This window comes from Cavia porcellus, unplaced genomic scaffold (genome assembly GCF_034190915.1).
Source record: "Cavia porcellus strain 051 isolate PalLab524CR breed Dunkin Hartley unplaced genomic scaffold, mCavPor4.1 scaffold_9, whole genome shotgun sequence".
NCBI lineage: Eukaryota > Metazoa > Chordata > Mammalia > Rodentia > Caviidae > Cavia > Cavia porcellus.
The window spans coordinates 70,598,423-70,615,545 of record NW_026947492.1 but is presented as its reverse complement, the minus strand read 5'-3'; the positions used below and the strand labels follow the sequence as shown (position 1 = coordinate 70,615,545).

Here is a 17,123-nt window from a genome sequence, read left to right as displayed (position 1 = left end):
AAGCTTTCATCCATTTTGTCTAAGTTACTAAATTTATTAGCATAAAGCTCTTTATAATATTTTTACTTTAAAAAAGTATATATATATTTTTAGTCGGTACCAGGGATTAAACTCTCGACTGTGTGCTTGCAAGGCAGGCATTTATGCCGCTGAGCTAAATCCTCAGCCTTGATATGCAGTTCAGGCTGGCCTTGAGTTCACTTTGTAGCCCAGGCTGGTCTCGAATTCACAACGATCCTCCTGCCTCAGACTCCAAAGTGCTGGGATTACAGGCATGAGGAACCACGCCTGGCTCTAAAAAAACATTTTTAATAAAACTTTCTTCATTCTTGACATTGAAAACATGTTTTCCTGTTTATTTCTTGAGTAATGTGCTATGAAACTGTTGATTTTATTTACCTTTTCAAAGAACCAATTTTTGGCTCTGTTGTCAAGTTCATGTATTTTTTATTTCATTGATTTCTGCTTGAGTCTTTATTATTTATTTTCTTCTAATTGCCTTGCATTTAACTTGTTACTTTCTCTAGATTCTTAAACTGAAAAATCAGGTCATTTAATTCACATGTTCCTGACATAGGCATTGTTTTGGTTACTTTTCTCCCATTGCTAAGACAAAATACCTGACACTCAAAGTTAAGGGAGGAAAGGTTAATTTAGCTCAGTTTGTAGAGATTTCAGTTCATAATTGGCTGGCTCCAAGCAGGGTGGCAATAGAAGAATAATACATGGTGGTAGAAGACAGCAAAATCAACAACCAACCCTTACTAGTGTATTTCATCTTTCTGCCTCCTTTATACCTAAGGCTGCTGGAATTAGGGCGGTGCCAGTCCTTTCAGTGGACTGATTCAGACATCATCCACTTTAATTGCACCACCCTTAATCCCAGCATTGTTTTTTTCTCTTTTCATGATAATGTATTTATTTTAGATCTGACATTTCTTTCAGACACTAAACATGAATTTTTAAATTTTACAGAAATCATAGAGAACTCAATTATGTTTTAAACATCTTGGAGCTTAGGAAAATGTATTCATTAGCTATCAGAATAGGGAACAGGAGGGGGATGCGAGAAGACAACATTGGAAGTGCTGCTTGACAGTGTCTGGATAAAATAGGATTCTGCAGATACAGGGCAGCTCTTTAGGACTCCATAAGTTGCAAACTCAGGGATACTGTTAACCCCAGCATTGTATCACCAATAAACTACACGTTCCAGAGGCAGTTGCCTCTGAAAAAGACCCATCTAAAACTGTATGAGGCTGTGGGAGAACATCTAGACACAAACCATAACAGGCATTAATGCTATAACCGTCTATCTAAGCACTACTTTAGGTGCATCCCATAAATCTGGATGTTTTTCATTTTTATTCAGTTTGAAATATTGTCTTCTTTCTCTGATACCTTTTCTTTCTCCTCCACACTTAGGGTTGAACCTAGGGCTTTGCCTATACTAGACAAGCACGGTACCATTGAGCTACATCTCTAGCTCCCCTAGATTTTTTTCTGATGCATGAGTTATTCAGAAGTGTGCTGTTCATTTCAATGAATTTGGGAATTTCCTAGGTATCATACTGTTATTGATTTTTATTATAATGATCAAAGAACATAGTATAACATTTTAAACCTTTGGATTTGGTCGAGACTCATTTCTTTACCCAGCGTATGGTCTAGCTTGGTGAATACTTCTTGTTGTCTTAGTCACTTTTCTTGTCACTGAAACCCCCCAACAACCACATCTTAAAACAGAAGAGGTCTATTTGGGCTCTGTTTCAGTGCATACACTGGCTCCCAGCCAGGACAGCATGGCAGAGGACAGATGCTCACAATGTGGCAGACAAGAGGCAGAGCAAGGGAGAAGCAGGGAAGGGAGATAAACCTGCCTCCAACGACCAGACCTCACATCCTAACAGTGAGTTAGCGTTAAGCCCTATGATCCATCATCTTCCAAGAGCCCCAGGTGTGAACACATGAGGCTCTGAGGGGACATCTAGATATAAACCGTAACACTTGTGTACTTGGAAAGACAGTACGGCTTGCAGTTGGTGGGTATGATGTTCTGTAAAGGTCAATATGGTTGCAGGAATTGTTCAGTCTATACATTTTACTTTCTTACTACTGTTCTAATTATTGAGAAAGGAGTATTAGGTCTCACATTATGTTTTGGGGTTTGCTATTTTTCCCTTATCCCTTGCTTCTTCACATATTTCAGTCTGTTTTGGGACTTTCATGTCTTTCCAAGGAATTGAATCTTTTAATTGTGAGATGTCCCTCTCTATCTTCAATAATACTCTTGGTCTAAAGTTGCAATATTTTTAACATGGCCACAACAATTTTGTTATTCATTCTGTTGAGATAGTATTATTTTGCCCTTTTTTGAGATAGAGTCTCTCACCTGTCCTTGAACTCACAATTCTCTTGTTTCAGCCTTCTGAGTGCTGGGATTATAGACCCAGGCTATCCCCAGTTGTTTTTGCCTTCTCAAAAAGACCCTTTAATTTTTCTGTTTATTTATTACATATTTATTGTGCTGGGGATCTTAGCACACATGTAGGTGTTAGTTTTTTATCTAGGCTGACAATGTTGTCTTTTTATTTGAAGCCTCAGTCCATTCAGTTTAATATAATTATTAATTTTCCTCACTTAAATCCATCATATTGTTGTTTCCTATGTTTCTGCTATTCTTGTGACTTTGCAACTTTATTGCTTCCTTTGGTACAACTTAAATATTTTAATATTGCATGGTATTGACTCGTTAGTTACTTTTTATTATTATTTAGTGACTTTTCTATGACCAATAATATGTGTTCTTTTCCCTTTGAGACAGGGTCTCCATATGTAGTGCAGGACTTAAACTGACTCAGGCTCATGGCAATACTCCCGCCTCAGCTTCCTGAGTACCGGGATTATGGACATATGCCACCTGCTAGCATAATATGCCTTGTTACTTTACCACTATTAGAAGTAATAGCACGTCACTTCACAGCTTTCTACTTCCTACTTCACTCTTCCTACTTAATATTTAAAGTTGCCATTTCATAAATATAAGAAACTAGTAATAGCATAATTCAGTTTACTTTTTATTCCCATTTCATTTTATTATTTTATCTATTGTTGCTTTTACCTATATTACCAATATTACCAATTCAACTAACAATTTTATTACTTTTTCTTGAAACTATCAGTTGTCTTTTAAAGAAATCACAGGAAGAAAACAATAATTATTTACATGTACCCACATATTTACCTTTTTGATGTTTTTACTCTTTTCTATGGATCTAAATTGCCATCTATCATTTTCCTATCATTTATCATTTATTATGGTAAAATTCTAGCACAAATGAACTTTCTTACTTTACGTGTGACTGAAATATTTTATTTTCTAGATAAAATTCTAGATTGACAAGTTTTCTTTTTGTAGTTTAAAGATGTTCTGCTATCACCTGGAATCCATTGTTTCTGTTGAAAAATTAACTATCAGTCCTAACGTTGTTCCTCCATATATACAGTGTCCTTTTCTTTTTTCCTCTGGCCAGCTTCAGAGTTTTGATTTTCAGTGTCTGATTACGATGTGTTTACTTTGGCTTCATTTTAATATTCTGCTTCAGGATAAATGATCTTTTTGTCTGAAAACCAGCATTTTAAAAGAAATTTGGGGAAATGTTGGTCATTATTTCTTTAAACATCTTGCTGCCTTCTCCTCTCCTCTGGGACTCTAATTACATATGTGTTAGAATGAAATTTTATTCATATTTAACATTTTTACTATTCTTGAAGGTTCACTGATGTCTATCCTCTCCAATTTTTCTGTTAACCTCATTCAGTGAATTTCTCACTTGTTATTGTACTTTTTAGTTTTAAAATTTCCATTTAGTTATTGTTAGGAGTTTCAGTTTTATTGCTAGGATTCCCTGTCTATTCAATCATTAAAATCATATTTTTCTTAAGTATTTGAATGCTAGTGGCTTTATAATTTCTGCTTTAAACTATTCATCTGCTAATGCCAATCTGTACAACATTTTGGGGACAGTTTCCATTGATTGTTTTTTCTTAATAGAGAGTCATTTTTCTGATTTTTGGCCTTTTTAAAAAAAGTATATTCATTCTTTAAATGTTATATGGCTTTTCTGGTGTTTGTCACCTAAAGATATCTGTCATTCTGCCAGGTACAATATTCTTCACTCTATGATGTTGCATTTAATACTTTCAACACTTCTTTTTAAATATTTTCTCAAGTGAAATCTCTTCACAGAGCTGGCTGTATCACTTTTTAGCCCTCCTGTTGCCCACTGACACCCTAATTACTTATGTAAATTCACTGCAAAGACCAAATAACATAGTTGGGAAGAATTACAGGTTGTGGAAACCAATGGACTAGAATTTTTTTTTTAAACTTTTTATCGGCACCAGGGATTGAACTCACGACCGCCTGCTTGCAAGGCAGGTGCTTATGCTGCTGAGCTAAATCCCCAGCCCCTGGACTAGAATTTTAACCTTGCTTCTACACTTAATAAGTAGGGTTTCCTAGGGAGATTGTAAAATTACTGTTTTAGTTTCTGAATCTTTAATAGTTGTTAGAAGTCTCCATCTTGCTAGATGTTTATAAACATTAAAGAAGACACAAAGTATATAACACACAGTACTCAATATATTGTATCTCTTATTATTTTTTAAGCTTCAATATACCTAGTTCTAGTTACCTACATCCCATAAAGGACTTCAGAGATTGATTGGACAGCCCATCCTGTGCTTTAGCTCACCAACTTTCTTGACTCCAACAACCTCAACTTATACTTTATTACTACTTATTCCCATGACCATGTTAAAACTGGTTATCATCTGGATGTAAAACACTTCAGAAATTTTAAACTCCAGCTTTCCAAATTTCATCACAGTTTCTTTCTTCCTCTTTATGCTATAATTTCTTCTACAAACTCTGAGCACTTATTTCCTGCCAGTTCTATCAAAATGAATGAGATAAATCCCTGCTCTCATGAAGTTGGAAGTATAGTGAATGGGATAGATAAGCATAATCACAAAAACATCATTGTTATAGATACTGTACTCCGTATAGGATACATAGCAGCCTAGCTTAGAGGATATCAGGTTTCCTGGAGGTGCTACTATCTGAGATGATTTGGAAAGAATACCAGGAGATAGCTAGCCAAATGAGGCTAGCAATTCTAGAGGACAGAGGAGGCCTGACTTCTTGAATCCAGTTAGAACACAGAGTGTAACAAGCTAGCGAAGAAACCTTCATCATGAAGTGCTTTGCAAGAGCATCTGCTAGAGTTCCAAGTAATAATGCTCTGAACCATGAAATAAGTATGGCAGAAAGATTCAAGAGATATTTAGGAGGCAGAGTTGAAAGAGAAAGGTGATAGGTCTGGGGAAAAGTGAAGTCATGAAGAGTTCTGGATAATGGTAACAGTTATTAAGAGCACACACAGAGCAGACTTTGTGTGTGGTGGTGGGATTAGGTGTGAGGTACCAAAGGTACATCAAGGTGGAGATGTAGAGTAGACAGTTGAATAAACAGGCCTGTGCTTAAAAGAGAAGTCTAGGGTGTAGAGAGATTCATCAGTCAAAGTGGAGGATGACACCATATGTAGATAAGATTGCTCAGGGAATATATGTAGATGAGACGATAGTAAGAATAAAACCCTGAAGCTTGATTTATGGACGTATGTCTTAGATGACACTAGCTCTTAACTTCCCTTCTCTTGGTTCCTCACCAGAAGTAGCCAAGTGCAAATCCTCCAGCAGGAAGAGGAGGGAGCCTTCGGAATCCTGGTGACGTGTAGACCATGAACTGGCTTGTGTTTGGTCCTGGACTCCTCTGCTTAGCAGGAGGCGAAAGTGGGTAGAATGAAGGGCAGGGTGGACCCGGCTGTCTATGTAAGGATGATTTGGCTCCACTAGCGCCTCCACAAAGGCTGACTTCCCGGTTGCTTCCTCTCCAGCCAGCAGCACTGGTTGTCCCCTTGACAAAAGCAGGTCTACCACATACAAGAGCCGTTCAGTCTGTAGGACAGGAGCAGAACTTACTGTAGGATGGTAATGTAGCTGAAAATATAGTTTTAGGAGACTTATCCTAAGCTATACTTGGAGAACACTCCATGTATTCTAGTGATTGTGAAAACATCTCAAAAAATGGATCCAGGTGGGTCGCTGGGCCTCAAACACACCCCATGCACAGACCCTTAAGTCCCAAGGCTGCCTCCCCTCACACCTGCGTAGAGGGGTGGAAGATACCCAGTGATCCCTTGATGTAGCTGCTTAGATATTGGCCAGTGAAGGGGACCAGTGTCCCATCTTCAGGGTTCACATGTAGCTCAAACACTAAAGTTGCAGGTGGTAGCCCAGGATAGTTGGAGAGCGAACTGATGGAATTCTTTATGAAGGTATCAAATAAGGGCCAAAACCTGCTCAGGGGACACATAAACAAAAGTGTTAGACAGTCATAACAATTCCACCTAGGACAAACTTGCACATCGCACCATATCCCCTCAGTGATATCATCCGAGTTTTAACTCCCATGGGCCAGTCCATCTCAGCCATTCACAATCCCCATCCTCCATCCTCACAGGTACCTGGAAGGAAGGTGGGCTCCAAAGCCCCAAATCACGGCAAAAAGAAAGCTACTGATAACAAGCAAATGCTCCCTGTCCTTATTTGGCACAGCTTCGCTGTCAACCTTGGGCCAGTTTGGAGAGGTGCTTTTTGAAGAGATGAAGGTGAAGTCGTCTGTATTGGTCAATATAGCCACAGTAGAAGAGGCAGGAGATGGAAGGAAGAGCAGAAGTTGATCATGTTACTTCTTACTTTTAGTCCCCTGGCTCAGTTCCATCAAAGAACCCATTCCAGCTATATCCCAGTGGCCCTCAAAACCCCATTTCTTTCAAACAAGCCCCTTTGTTTCTCCCACCTGGATCAGGTGCCATCTCCTTCTCATCTAGGCCAAGATGGGCATCAAGCAGACCATGCAAGATGCGGCTCAAGTTGGTGATTTCAGCCACTCCTGGGCAAACAGCCTGATGCCCATGTACCTGCAGCAGAGAACTAGCACCCTTGCGAATGAGGAATCGGAATGTTGCAGGCACCAGACTGTCAGCCAGTTGATCAAGCTCAATGACGGTATGGGGTAGCAGGCGGTACTCACGGGGAATGGATGCCATCAGAACGTTGAACATACTCTGCCAGGTCTGCTCCCCCCCGCACCAGACTAGAGCACAATGGCCTACCAATGTTGGGGATATACATGTTGCATCTGCCACCTCCATCAAAAAAAAGGTACCTGGGGGTCGTGCTATCTGCTGTCCATTGGGGAGACTAACTTGAGGGGGGTCACTCAGAAGGCAAGTGATGGAGTCCAGCCAAACAGCACTGGGGGCCCCATCACATACTACCCAATACTGGATCCCCGTCGATTCCTCAGTCTGTTCCCTTGGGCTCACTCTTTTACAATGAGGGGCTGTGCGAAGTAACCTGGGAAAGATACCACAGTGCCAATAGGAGCCTTCTAGCCATCCCAGGAATTCCTGAGAGCTGAGCACACTGGGATACATATGAGTGATTTCCACAGGCTGGGATCTCTGGGCTGAGATTTTGTCCATAGCTGCCAGCCGATTCTGGATCTTAAATAAGCTGTGCCAACAAGTCGTTTTGCCACTCCCTGCAGGACCCAGGAGCAGAATGCCTGAAGCTCGACTGAGGGCCTCACTGAGCTGCTCCAGGGACCCCATAAGGTCAGGGCTTGGATGCAGATCTACCTGTTGCAGTTCCTCTATAATCAGTGACTTCATCAGCCTACGGGATATAGGCTCTGCCAGCACTAGGCTAGCATGAGGGAAAATCCCACAGAGCAGCTCTCGGAGGTTGTGCAGGCGGAACCCATCGAGGCTGCTGAACAGTGGTGAGTGCACCAGAGCACGTAGTAAGGCAGCCTCCTCCATGGCAGCTAGGCTGCCAGACTCCTGGGACTCGAGTTCCTTTTTGGTCACATGTAATGTCTGTATTGTCTCTTCCAGTATCTGCTTAAGCAGTGGCAAGCGGCAGGGCAGGGACCCAGACACCAGCTCACGCTCTAGAGAGAAGAATTTAGATAGACGGGTAGCCATGCTAGCGGCATCCTGTACACCTGCACCAAGTAGAGTCAGCTCTGCCACTTGCTGCAAGTCAGGCAGTGCCAGTGCCACGGGCCGCAGCAGCAGATGCAAGTTGGCAGGCACAGCAGCGCTCAGGGCTCGCAGTGTCAGGAGACAGCCATAGCCCAGACGTACAGACACATGATGTTTCTCAAACAAGCCACTGCCAAGGATCTGGGGCTTGGTGGGGTCCATGGTGCTGATGCTTTGAGAAGCCTTCAGGTGCAGTGGGGCATACAGGCAGTGCAGTTCAGCCAAGCACTGGCCTAGGGCAGACAGCAAGCCAGGGGGTAGGAGATGAACTCCCACCAACAACAACCAGGCACCACCCTGCAGGGCTCCCTGCAGGTAATTGCTCAGGCATCGGGCCTGTATTTGAGGCAAGCATGGCATCATCACCAGCTGGCGACCCAGAGCCCGTGCCAGGCTGTTCACCATACTTTTCTTGCCTACACCATCAGGACCCACTAGGGTCCCACAAGCCACCTCCTCTAGGGCCAATAACAGAATCAGCACTGGCCGCTCAAGTAGCAGGCTAGGTAGAGGCCCCAGTCTGGGACCCAGGTACTCAAAGTTATATAGAAAAGACCTACCCAGCACATCTATCCAGCATGCAGCTGGTGGTAGGGAGCGCTCGGTGGATACAACAGTCTTAAGGTTCTGCAGAGGGCTTTGGGGATGCAAATGAGGTGGACCCAGGTGATACTTGAGTTGGCGAGCCCAATGGAAGTCTGTCAGATCACTGACCTGATGCTTCTCCAGCAGCTGTGCTATATCCCGGTGGGTCACTGCCATAACCAGCAGAGCGCTGAGAAGGCTGGCCTGGCGGACAGAGAGGAGGGGCTGCCCTCCTTGGGAGCTCCTCTGGGCTTGCATAAATTGTACCAGTACCGCAAGTTTGTGTATATGCCTGGAGGTCGTGGCCAGGGTACCCAACTCAAGAAGAGCCTCCTCCATCTCAACCCGCCACACCACTTCCTCTGCTACCATTATACACTGCCATGGGAAGACTTGAACTAACTCTAGCCAGTGCTGGACATTTAGTGGTAGATGCAACTGGCTTTGCTGAGGCAACTTCTTAAAGGTCTCACCTATGGAAGGTTTCACTGTAAGACGGGCTGCCACACAGTCCTGCAACATGCACACAAGTGCCAAGCGCAGACAGTTCTCCAGAGAGGCCAGCCACTTGGGGAGATCTGAATGTAAAAGAAGAGGTCCCTGAAGCCTCACCTCCTCCCCTCCTTCCCCTAGCACAGCAAGTGCCTCCACCTGAGTACATCTGTTTGGGCTTGACTCTCGGCCATCCATGTTTTTCTCATTAGTTGTGTTGGACTTGAAGCGCACAGTATGTACATAAGGAAAGCAGCGCTGAGCCCATAACTCAGCCTCACAAGGCTCTGGAGAGGCAGCTAGCAGGGCCACCAGCTCACTGTCACTGAGGAAGAAGAGGCGGGGGAAGTGGGCACACACGCCGTAGAGCACAGCCTCCAGAGCCATGACAATGCCCTCCAGCTCCACTGATCCTGCTTGCAGCATCTGTTGTAGCTGCTGACCTTGAAAGTAAGGGCTTCTCTTGGCACTGGGCATTATAAGTGACAGAACCATTGGGTCAGCTACAGAGATGCGCATCAGCATCCGATACTGATCATCCAAAGCCTTGAAACGAGTGTGCTGTGGAAAGAGTCAAGGCGAAGGCAAGTATGAAGTGGTTGTTCCCCCTCACACCCTGTGCCCCACTGTTCAGGAGGTGCCCATTCTGCTTCACTTCCTTCCCTACCAGCTCAGCACTAGGAAACTGGATCTTCATCTCATGTAGAACTTTATTTAGAAAAATCCATTTCTGCTGGAAAGCCATCCACACCTCCAGCAGGGCACCTGTGTGAGCAGCCAGAGGGAGATGACAGGGTTCTAGCTTTTGTCAGAGGTACATCCTGTTCCTGGTCTCCTGGGTGTTTCACCAGCCTAGTTACTCTACTTGTTATGGGAAATAAAACTTTCACTGTAAATAAAGGCTGGGTCACTTCATGCCAAGAAATACCCCTGGCAAGAAGTCCTAACTCTGTGTTTTAGATTCTCTGCCATCTAACCCCACCCATCTTCCCCATGGCTCTGGGCCATTAAACCTCAGGCCCCACCCTCAAGCCTAGCGGAAACCTGCACTCACCCAAGGCTTGCATGATGGTCACCCACTCCAACGCTGTTTTGTGTAAGTCTCCTGACTTTTGGATGGCAAGGACCTTGAACAACACCTGAAGACTTTTCTGGATGGAATCTTGTAAACTGTTGTAGTCTAAAGAGAAAAGATCTTATTTCGCAGTCACAACCGTTTGAGCTGGCCTCATTCCATGTGGGACAAGGGCAGTACCGGGCAGAAAGCAGACTAGCATGACCTTTGGGGGGAGGCAATTAGAGACCTGGATGCCCTTTCTGTCTTCAAGGATTTCATTGTCTAATCTGGTAGAACTAGCAGAGTGCTGGAATCTCAAAACAGGGAGAGAAGAAACTTCTCCTGTGCTATGGTCAGACACTGGACCAGCTAGTTTCCCAACTATGTACCATCAGTATCCATATAGTTCTATAGAAGTTCTTGATGAACCAGAGCCTTCAACCTAGGAAGAGGGTTCAATAGCTCCATATCCCCACATAACGTTTTTATAGAAAGACACATTCTTGGACAAAAGGGATCTAGTGAAAAGCTGAGACCAAGATTTTCTTTCATGTGTTAGCACGTGACTCTCTAGTGCTACTTAAAATGTTATTCCATCATTCCACATAAGACTGGGATTGGAAAGAAGTTAGGACCACTAATGCAAAAATGGAAGAAGAGTTGAAAGAGAAGAGTGACATAGATGTAGGACTCTCTAATATAGTACCCATGTTGGGGAGAAAATACTTAGTATCCTGCTTTCACAGTGGAAGAATTTCTGCTCTGTAGACAGAACAGTATTGGAGCAATATTTTTAGTCCCTCTGTCCATCTACTTATATGCTTCTTTCATCTCCCCATGGGCATAAAGGCCCATCTCTTGTGCTCCAAGACTTATGAGGTAGGCCGCAATCCATGCAGCTTCCTGAGTAAGTAATTTCAAGTTTCCTTCGCATCTCCAAGCAAACCTCAAGTTCTCAACTGATTTTGGAAAGGTTATCTAGAGGTAGCATGAAATCTTGCTTGACCTAGATCCACTCTGTGTGTTACCACAGTACATAAACAACACACAGTGTCTAGGCATAATAGTTAAAATATTGTACTTTTTTCATATATCTCCTTGCTCTCATTTTGTTAAGAAACTAAAGGGGAAAATTAACAGTGAACAGGTATCCCTAACCCTGCAATAACCTCTCTTTCTGGGTTAAGAGTTAAATACATAGGAACTCTATCATCTTGGGCTCACTTGTATAAATTAAGTCACTAACTTCATGATGTGTTGCCACTATAAAATGTGATCCTTGGTTAGAGTTGATGGGAAAAGGAAGCCTGGAAACCAAGCTATTGTAATTGAAAAGGATGAAAAGAGTTGAAGGGAGGGGAGGGAAATGAGAAAAAAAGAAGAAACAAGATACAATTTAGTACAGGTACAAATTCCCTATGATGAATGTGATCATTATGTATATCAAAAATGTACTAATAAAAAAAGCAGACTGACAGTAAACTGAAGTTTGACCATGTCACTTCCCCGCCCAAAACACTCCATTATTTTTGTATTTTTGAGTAAATAATTAATGTTGCCTGCAAGAATTTGCATGACCTGACCTTTCTAGCTCTATTTGCCTCATTTCCTCTTCCAGAACTCTAAGGGCTACAGCTTCTGTGAGTTACGAGCTCTTTTAATGAATGTTCCCATTCTTGCCATAAAATATATTGACTAATGGCCATAACTCAACTGAAGTTTACTAATCTCAAGCTATGTTACAGATGATCCACACATTTTTGCTCCCAGTAGCTAAATTGTATGCTCACCAAGACATGGACCATTTGTAAAACATCTTTTGTGCATTACATCATATATTTAATTATAGAATTTAGCCTAATATTTTGTTAACTACTGAAATATGGGTGGGAAAAGAATTGCTGTTTCTATGGGAACAGAAAACTTCATAAAGGTGATAAAAACATGTTACTGGATATACACAAGCAAATTTGTGTGTGTTGTTTGTATATGTGTTAAGAAGGTTGAACCCAGGATAGTTTCACCACTGAGCTACACCCCAACTTTTACAATTTTTTTTCTGAGACAGAGTCTTACTAGATGGGGCTCAAACTTGTGATCCCCTTGTTTTGCAAAATTGCAAAATTATAATAAAAGTCTATAAGATTTCTGCACTCAGTTGACTTTGTGTCTTTGCATTGGTAGCCAACTTCACAGAAGTAAAAACAGAAAGAGTCGACAAACTAAAATTCAAGGTAGAGAGGAGCAACCAGTGATCTCCAACCAAACAAAAACTCTTATCCTTAGAATAAAAAGTTTATAAGTAAATGCAAAATATATATTTAGCTGAAATGAAAATCTTAAGTCAAATGTATCATATTTATTTTTTATACATCATAGTTTATGATTAACCTAATTTACCTAATATTTAGATTCACTCATTAGGTTCTGATCATGTTGGGAAATTCTCCTCTACCGGCAATTCCCCAACGATATCATCTTGAATGTCTATACACATGCTGTCTTCTGGCATGCTCTTCTCACCTTACAAGTTTGGCAAACCCTTCCTCCTTCAAAAGTTAGCATGAGGCCTCACCCAAGTGGAGACTTCCTGATTCTTCCTGGTCTTTTGAATGGGTCCACTCTCTGAGACTGTACTGCCTTCAGTAAGGTGCAGCATAACGCACTTAGCTACTGTCTGTCTCTCAGACTGGGAATTTCTACAAGACAGGGCTGTTATCTACAATCTCAAGGTTTCCTGTGTTTGTCCTGTGGTCAGTTTAAAGAAGGAAAGAAAAAATATAAATAAGTGGGGCCGAGTCAGGTATCAGATGCACGCTAGAGGCAGAGTATTAAAGCATGGAGACAAATAACCAGGAGGAATTCCTGAGTCACCCAGAAAGAGAGGACCTTTGCTGCAAGAGTCAGGCACTGGGTGGGAGGAGGACTGTGTGTGGCGGTCTCCTGCAGGGATCAGAATAGAACAATGCTTCGGGCTCTTCCATAAGGATGAGCCCTTGACTAAAGACAGATCTGGCAGGGCTTGGTAGATGCCATGTTTGAAAATGGCTCCCAGCAGGAGGCAGTCACAGGGTCACTAAGGCTGAGTCTTACCTGAGAGGATGAAGGTGCCACTATCCTTGCTCACCACTTGCCACTGGGGGCCAGACACTGTCTGCTTCTTACAGTGCTCAGAGGCTGATGACTCGTAAGGTACATGAAGGATGAAGTTGAGCAGACGCAGCCGGCGCGATTCCCAGTCCTGCTGCAGCCGTTGTAGGTTCTCCTGGGCACGGACTCGTTCATACTCACACTGCCAGACCTAGAATAGGTGGGTCTCAGAAGCCAGAACCCGCTAATGGCACAGGAGAGAGTGGCACCATCAGCCTTCAAAGATAGGCTATTGGGGGCTGGAGGTTTAGCTCAGCGGCAAAAGCGCCTGCCTTGCACAAGTAGGCAGTTGTGAGTTCGATCCCCGGTACCGATAAAAAGGAAAAAGACAAAAAAAAAAAGGCTATCAGCAGCCTCCAACTACTTTGGTCCAAATGCACCCTTCCAGAGTCCCCTGTGAGCATGTCAGCTCATGTGCTTTTGAGTCAGAGTGCTAGGGGCCATCTGCTTTTCAGTGCACCTAACTCTTTGAGCATGACACCTACTTTCTTCTCCCAGGGGAGTTGTTAGTCACATAGTCCGGAACCCATGGAATCTTCATCTGAACACTCCAGGAAACTACTACTCTCCAAGGTGGTCAGAAATCTCACCCCCCACCTCTACTCACCCACATGGCAACATTCACTAGCCCCATATCTCAAGGGACTCCTGGGCTTGGACCATCTTCTGTCCTGTTGCCTGTGGGCCCCACCTGATTGATTCGATCCGCAAACTCCAGCAGTGGACAAGTGAGCAGCTGACCCAGTGTCAGGAGTTCCATATTTTGGAGATTGCTTAGCCCTATGGCTGAAGGTAGAAGACACAGATCAGAACACACAGTGTATGTCAGAGTCTAGCCCAAGTTCAAGAGCTCAGTTCTACCCTAAGCCCAGGCTCTAGATTCAAGACCAAAGCCTAGCCTGGCCCATCTCAGACCCTGGACTTCAGATCTCACAGCACAACTCAGGGCCCAAAGCAAAGACCTAGGCCCCATCCACAGAGAAGACTACAAAAAAAAAAAAAAAAAACAGAATTTCTTTTCCCTTGGGGGTGGGGTGGGGTGGGATGTGAGATGGTGTTATGGTAGGGAGCAATCTTGAGAGGAGAGGCATCTCCAGCAAGAACAGCAGGGAACCAGGTTGTTGAGTTGCTCTAAACAACTATTCATCCTTTTCTCCTCTCCTCTGATTGTAACCAAACCTACCTCTTAGGAGGGACTGGTAACTAAGGTTATGCCTTTGGAAGCTGCCCAGCTTAACGAGCAAGGGCAGGTAGCTTCGAAACTCTTTCAGCATGCGAATGCAGCACTGTAGCACTGGGCTGTGCACCCCTAGAGCTGCGTTCATCTGAGCCGCCTCTGCCAACCAGCCATCTGTCTTCTCCTGGGCCACAGGCAGGCTGAACTGTAGGACAGGGCTCACTGTCAGCCTGGGGGACCCCTCACCGTGCTCCCACCTCTTCACAGAAGGTGCTCCGAGGAGGAGGATCAGTACCTTGACAAAAGCTATGCACTTCCATTCGCTGAAAGTTTCAGAGATGACTCGGTACAGGTGCCAGATGTGTTGCTGCAGCACGATAGGACGCGTGCCACAGACTGGCAAGGGCACAGGACTCTCATCTCCTGTGGAATACAGCTGGCTAAGGCCTGGGTAACTTAGGGGATGGTCAATCAAGAGCCCAAAGTGACTCCAGGGAGTGGGTAAGTGAAAATTATTCATTTTAACAGGAATTTTCTAAGGAAGGAAAGTCTGAGAAAACATGATGGCAGTGATTAGCTTCCATTTCACTCACTGGAGCCCTTTACTGGACTCTTTACTGTTGCTCAGGTACTATTCTCTTTACTGTTGCTCAGGTACTGTTGCTCAGTACTATTCAGGTACTATTCTAGGCATGCTCCCTCCTGCTAAAGGGCTCTTTTGACTTGCAGTTCATTCTTTCTGGAACAGTTTTTCCTCAGAGAACCACATAATTCCAGCCTTCACCAACTTCAAGCCCTTATTCAAACAGTACCATCTTAATACAGCCTATGCAAGCTAGGAATGGTGGCACACGCCTGTAATTCCAGCACTCAAGAGGCTGTGGCAGGAGGACTGCTGTGAGTTTGAGATCTGCCTGGGCTGCACAGTGAGTTCAAGGCTCAGCCTGCCCTACACAGTGAGACCTTATCTCAAAAAAAAAAAACAAAACAAAAAGGTCTTTCAATAAGGTCTCTGCAGACTATCACATTAAAAATTGTTACAGTCCTTTCCTGCCATTCTCAATCCCTTACCCTGCTCTATTTTTTTTCTCTAGACCACTTGCACTTTCTAATATACTATACTATATAATTTACTTATATTTTATGTTTAGTAGTTATTGTTTTTCTCCCCATTTAGAATGTTGGGTCAGCTAGGGTGGGAGTTTTGCCGTGTGCTCACTGATATACCTCAAGCCCAGTACACAGGACACATTCAACAATTATGTGTTGAATGAATGAATGAATAAGTGAATGAACTCTCAGCCAAGAGGATTTCAGGTAAAAAAAAAGAGAATTTCAAGGGCATAATAGGAAAATATATCTGGTTCTTGTAGGGATTAATGGTAAAGTTTGTGATTTTATTCACAGTTATTCATTCACTTTATTTCACAAGCTACTGTATTAGGTCTTGACAAATCATTTCTAATCAGGTATAAGATATATGTCAGAAGTAATTTGTAATTAATAATAATTATAGTACCGATATTTATAATGTACTTAAAGACATGAGCTCAGTCAGGGTCATTGCAACTAGAATGTCATTCTCATTCACTTGAACTCCTATTTAGTTTCTGAGGGAGGAGAAAAGAGAGTTATACCTGTTGAGAGTTATAACTGTTGAAAATTATGCATTTGACTGTGTGAACTTCATTCGTCACAAAGTTCCAGGAGAACATAAACACTTAGGATCATTTACCAGAGCTCTAATTTGACAAAAAATAAAATCTGAACTCTTTCAATCTCTCTGTTTTAATTCAAAAGTTTGGACCAGAGACCCATGGAATCTATTTTTTATTTCTTCAGTGTGGGCAGGGTATGTTTGAACCCTGGCACACTCTCCCACTGACCTACATCCCCAGTCTTTTCTGTTCCTTATTTTGAGACAAAATTTCACTAAATTGCCAAAGCTGGCCTCATACTTGCAACCTTCCTGCCTGAGTGGCTTGGGATTACAAGCATGTGCCACCATAGCCAGTGACCCATGGAATCTTTGATAGGAACTGTCTCAGCATGAACTGCTGGCAAATAACTTCCTCCATAAGAAGGGGCAGACAGGAAGCTTGAAACACATGCAGAGATGAAGACAAATTTGAGGATTAAGAGTAAATCCCCTGTCGGGTGTGGTGGAATGTGCCTGTAACCCCGGTATTTGGAAGGCTGAGGCGGGAAGATTGCCATGAGTTCAAGGCCAGCCTAAACTACATAGCAAGACCCTGTCTCAAAAAAAAAAAAAAAAAAAAAAAGTAAATGCTTTAGCCAGATATGGTAGTGCACTCCTGGAATCCCAGTTACTCAAAAGAATGAGGAAGAATTGAACATTTATTGCCTGGGCAATTTAGCAAGAGCCTACCTCAAAATAAAATGAAAAGGGCTGGGGATGTAGCTCAGTGTTCCCTTGACTCAATCCCCAATACTGCTAAAAAGAAAGCAAGATAGGAAAAACAAA

General features: G+C 43.0%; 1 protein-coding gene across 1 annotated transcript in view; it reads right to left on the bottom strand.

Annotated features, from left to right (window-relative positions):
• The window catches only part of Dnhd1 (dynein heavy chain domain 1), a 68,524-nt gene that overhangs the window by 20,220 nt on the left and 31,181 nt on the right, over positions 1–17,123 (bottom strand). The window contains exons 17-26 of the mRNA XM_063255634.1: positions 14,934–15,061; positions 14,645–14,843; positions 14,153–14,247; positions 13,405–13,612; positions 10,309–10,434; positions 9,922–10,019; positions 6,926–9,815; positions 6,591–6,744; positions 6,230–6,422; positions 5,733–6,021 (exon numbers count right to left, since the gene is read on the bottom strand). Of these exons, the coding sequence (XP_063111704.1) occupies positions 5,733–6,021; positions 6,230–6,422; positions 6,591–6,744; positions 6,926–9,815; positions 9,922–10,019; positions 10,309–10,434; positions 13,405–13,612; positions 14,153–14,247; positions 14,645–14,843; positions 14,934–15,061 (4,380 nt within the window). The remainder of the gene's footprint in view (positions 1–5,732; positions 6,022–6,229; positions 6,423–6,590; positions 6,745–6,925; positions 9,816–9,921; positions 10,020–10,308; positions 10,435–13,404; positions 13,613–14,152; positions 14,248–14,644; positions 14,844–14,933; positions 15,062–17,123) is intronic.